The 4,348-nt window shown below is 53.9% G+C and overlaps 2 protein-coding genes across 2 annotated transcripts; one reads left to right on the top strand and one right to left on the bottom strand.

The window, feature by feature from the left end:
* Window positions 1–732: 732 nt before the first annotated feature.
* On the bottom strand, window positions 733–1,164 carry GNI_025710 (hypothetical protein; the record flags this gene model as incomplete). Its single annotated transcript, XM_011136119.1, has 1 exon — window positions 733–1,164. One exon carries the CDS (start codon window positions 1,162–1,164, stop codon window positions 733–735), a length of 432 nt encoding a protein of 143 aa, XP_011134421.1.
* A 780-nt stretch (window positions 1,165–1,944) lies between these two features.
* GNI_025700 (hypothetical protein) lies at window positions 1,945–2,978 on the top strand (the record flags this gene model as incomplete). The annotated part of the gene is made up of 2 exons (XM_011136118.1): window positions 1,945–2,039; window positions 2,144–2,978. The coding sequence occupies 2 exons, from the start codon at window positions 1,945–1,947 to the stop codon at window positions 2,976–2,978; spliced, it is 930 nt and encodes a 309-aa protein (XP_011134420.1).
* Between the last annotated feature and the right edge of the window lie 1,370 nt (window positions 2,979–4,348).

Genomic DNA, 4,348 nt, shown 5'->3' with positions numbered 1-4,348 from the left:
AGACTGGTCTTGCTCTCTAAGGCGATTCCGACGGGACTTGCTCTCTAAGGCGATTCCGACGGGACTATTACTCCCATACCAAGCATGTCGTCTACTTGCCGGTCCAGTTCTCTTTGCAGCTCTGGCCTTATTGGCTTGAGACCGGCCTTGGGGGGTTTGCCTTCGGACTCGGAATCGTGCTTTGACCTTTACTTGGCCTATTCTGGGTCTGAGCCAGCATTTACTGTGCTGGGCCAGTATGTCCCATAGGCTGTGAACGTTGCCTCGTCTAGGTGGGTGCACATGCCTTTGACCAACTTTCTGGCGCTGCGACCAATTCTGCATCTCGTCGACTAAGCGTACCGAGTTGGTATTGCAGGCGGGGTTTTCTCTGCCTATCCCTAGCTCTGTGGCTACGTCGGGTGGTATTAGGAGGTCTCCTCCTCCAGGCATTGGGGCCCAGAAGGCTACCGTGGTGGCCCCAATTACTCGCCCTTGAGGGTCCCTGTGGACGACTGTTCTGAATGCTTTGGTGCAGTGCCCACTTTTATTGCAGTTGTCGCACAGGGGTCGTACTACTGGGCATTACGAGCACGGGTGGTCAGGGCTGCTGCATTGATAGCACGGATGACGTGCTGTGCGCGGTCGCTGACGAGTCGGAGGGGCTGCCCTTGGCTGGGCGCTCTCTGCTCCGTGCTGTGATGCCCGTTCTGTCTGCGCTGCGTACGCTCTGGAGTTATCTTCGGTTGCCTCTTATGTCATCCATTCTAGCAGGTCCGACAACTGCGTGAGGTCAGTGGGGACTACGGCCCCTTGTGGGGCGGTGAGCCTTATACGCTGCGCAACGACTTCTGAGTAGTACCAGGGCGGATGTCCCAAGCGATGGCGGAGGTTGCATGCTAGTGAAATGAGTTTCCGCAGGTCGTCAATGAAATCGAGCAACGGGCCGCTACGGGGCCACGTCGTGTCGAGCAGCTCCCGTTCTGCTGCCATCAGGTCTTGCACCGCGGGTAGTCCGCCTACGCAATACCATTTGTCTATTAGGGTCTCGATGTCTACCGTGGTTTCGTCTACGAGGTTTCGGGCCCTCTGGAGTCTGTCTCCCCAGCGGGGGTCCGACTTCTCGTCGAGTATCCGGATTACTGTGGCCAGGGTGGCTCTTTCGTCCTTGGTGGCACGAGCCATCTTCGTTATGCCCTCTTCAAATTCGCGGGAGTTTCGTGGGTTAAAAGTGAATGTGGAGAGCTTGTCCTCTATTCGCTTGAAAGCCCTCTGCTCCGCTTCTGGGGAGGAATCCTTGTTGGGGGGCGCTATATCGAACCTACTTGGGTTCAGCTTGAGGAGCTCGGCGTCCCACGCGTCCCTCTGTGATTGTGGCCAAACCCATCGATGACGGCATCCAGTAGCTGTCGCCATGAATGATGCGTCACCCACCTCACTGGGTAGAGTGGGCTCGGTATCGGGGTTTTGGTCTGTCAGGATACGGGTTGAAGTGTTTGCGAGGTCGGGGCCGGACGTTCCTTTGTGGCTCATAGTGTTAGTGATTTTCCCCTTCAAAATTCCCCCTTTTCTAAATCTATTGTCGGTTACCGAGCCGCCGGGTATAATCTAAATCTTCTGAGACGCACTGCGACCCTTCAGTTGCTGTTCCCCTTTGTTGGACGAATGACAGACCCTACCGTTGCTGGACCCTACTTATTTTGTTGAGTCCCAAAAAAAGAACCATGAGGGGATTACCGTTGGAAATGGTGAAAGCTCGACAGGAGACCGACATGAGGATCCATGTGCGTCTGAGTCTCAGACGCACATCGGCTGAGACTCAGACGCACATCGGCTGAGACTCAGACGCACATCGGCTCAGTTGGGAAAATTTAACAAAAATGTTGAGGAGTTCGGGGCAACCAGGATGGGGGCAACTAGGATCGGTAGTGGACGCGTTAATGGCTGCTTTGACAGTTTTACAAAATGGACATTTTAGTGCGGCCCCGACGGACGGATGCGTTAAAGTGGCTGCTGAATTTCAGCTACCTCGAGGGCAAGGTCGAAAGCACGCTAAGGGGGTGAGAGTGAACGTGGGGGTCCCTCCAGGTGTTTCGTTGCCCACCTGTGACGTTGTGAAGGATTGCAACGCACTCGAGATCGTGTGGGGGTCTAATTCTTACAGCCAGGCCGTGCGATTCGCTAGGCTTGTACTGTCGAAAGTCGAAGAGCAGATGTCTGCTACGCTGCAAGAGAGTGTGGCTGGAGAGACAATAAATCAGGAGGACGTTACAGCGGCCGTGAAGAGCACTAGCCGGGCTCGCAGGCAGGTCGCAAAGATTCTGTTTTCACAGTTTCCGCGCCAATCGGCCAGAGCTGCGATACAACAAGCATTGGAGCAAGCGCGACGAATTCCTACTTCGACAACTACTTCGGCACAGGAATGGAGGCTTGTAGCAGGCCGACAAGTTAGCCCATCATGGTCTGAGTCCTGTGGGATGGTCGAGATGGTGAAGGAGTCTCTCCCGCGCGAGCTTGCGAAGGACTTTTTCGCTGAGGTCAAAAAGGTGGGCGTGGCTTTCGCTACACACGCCCTGTTGGACGCCGTGGCTGTTGCGGCCGCGAACTCGAGCCTGACATCAGACGGGTTGTCGCAAGTCCCGGACCTGGGCAACATTGAATGTGGTCCGAACTACGTCAAATACTTTTTGCGACCACCGAGTGGATGGTCCCAAATATGCGAACAGCGCCTTATCGCTTACGAGAATGATTTGGCGGCAGCGAACTGTGGCATTGCTCTGAACACACCGCTTGCGTGCAACACGTTCAGGCGGATTTGCGGCCACATCTGGGCAGGAATGGGGAACTCCAGAGCCTTCAGCGATCACATACGAGGATTTAGCGGCATGGTGATCCCGGCCTGCATGTTTGTGACGGGGAAGAAGCGGACTTTCAGCCACTTTCTCACATTGGCGACACCCTCCTCGTGCGATGATGAGCAGTCACACGACGAGCTCTGACCCAGCTCTCGGGCGACCAGTACGAGCTTGACAGGGATGCTCGTACCGGCAGGGGGCTTGTGATGAGGTGCTTGTGACGACAAGGAAACTAGTGTGACAACCGGAGCTCTGCGTCGCGTTATCTTCCACAATCACCATGACAGCTGCTCACGCATTCGTTGCAGTTTGGCGACGTTGCGGCCTCTGGAGAACCACGGGACCTGCCGTGCCGCTGTTCCACGGGGGGGCAATGCCTTTGTTTTTCTCTGGGGAATAATAGTGCTGTCATTCACTACTCGGTTGAAATGTACTTCAATTCCGTTGGAATGTACATCGGCCAAAAGGTATAGGGTGCCCTTCCCGAGACTGTGCGGTTTTGATTCACAAGTCGATCGTCAAACCGGAACGCTGCTGACCGGGCAGTGCCAGTAAAATCTTATCCGACGTCGGGTGGATGAAGAATTTTCTATGCTGGGTATGTGTGCTCAATGTCACGGCTTGTACAACCCCGAGCCGCGGTCAATCCTCCTATACCGAGCGTCGTACTCCTCTACCACCGCGGGCAACGTTTCACTCACACGTGCAAATATTTCAGCCCAAGTATTATTTCTTGTTCGTCAATCTAACACTCGGAGAAGCCACTGTTTCGAGAACAGCAAGCAAGGGACCGTAGACGGACGATTCTTCTCCCTTTTCCTCCGCACCTACCGGCCTCTATTTGTGTTCCGATCTTTTATTCAAGCAATGATGTCCTAAAGCCATGTCCTCCTAGTCTGACGGCCTATTTTCAGCCCTAATTCAGCCCTAATATTTTGGATCCGAGTCGATTCAGTGTCCAATGCCTTCGGCTTCGTCCCATGTAGCCACCGTCTCGGCTTCCGCATCCAGGCTTTCTAGATCATCCTGAAATTCTGACGTGGAGCTCGTGAAGATTTGATGAGGATCATTGTCTCGATAGGTGAAGAAATCGGATATTATTCCTTTTCTTAAGAAAAAGCGCGTGTGTGTATCGCGCGCGCACTTTATTGCGCGCACTTTGATGGGCCGTATATATCTCGGTGGTTAATCAACCACAGGCGGTGGTTAAGCGCCTGTAACGAGAACAGTCATATGCTAGTGGTTTCCGTGACCCTGGGATAATTCCTGCCCCCTGGGATAGTTAGCGCCATCCATGCCAGCCTCCTATGTAGGTATTCCCACGCTTTCGAGCCCCCGAGTAATTGCCTATACCTGTTATTTGGCCCGCATATTATATTTAATGTCTGTTCCCGGCCATTCGCGGCGGGAAGTTCGTGTTTGGGGTTCATGTTGGTAGTGTTGAATTGATTAAAAACGATGTCCCCGTGTTTGTAACACACACACGCGTGTTTGTACCTCACGCTCGATGTCCG

Source organism: Gregarina niphandrodes (genome assembly GCF_000223845.1).
Source record: "Gregarina niphandrodes unplaced genomic scaffold scaffold00003, whole genome shotgun sequence".
Classification (NCBI taxonomy): Eukaryota; Apicomplexa; class Conoidasida; order Eugregarinorida; family Gregarinidae; genus Gregarina; species Gregarina niphandrodes.
This window is presented reverse-complemented; position numbering and strand designations above follow the sequence as displayed.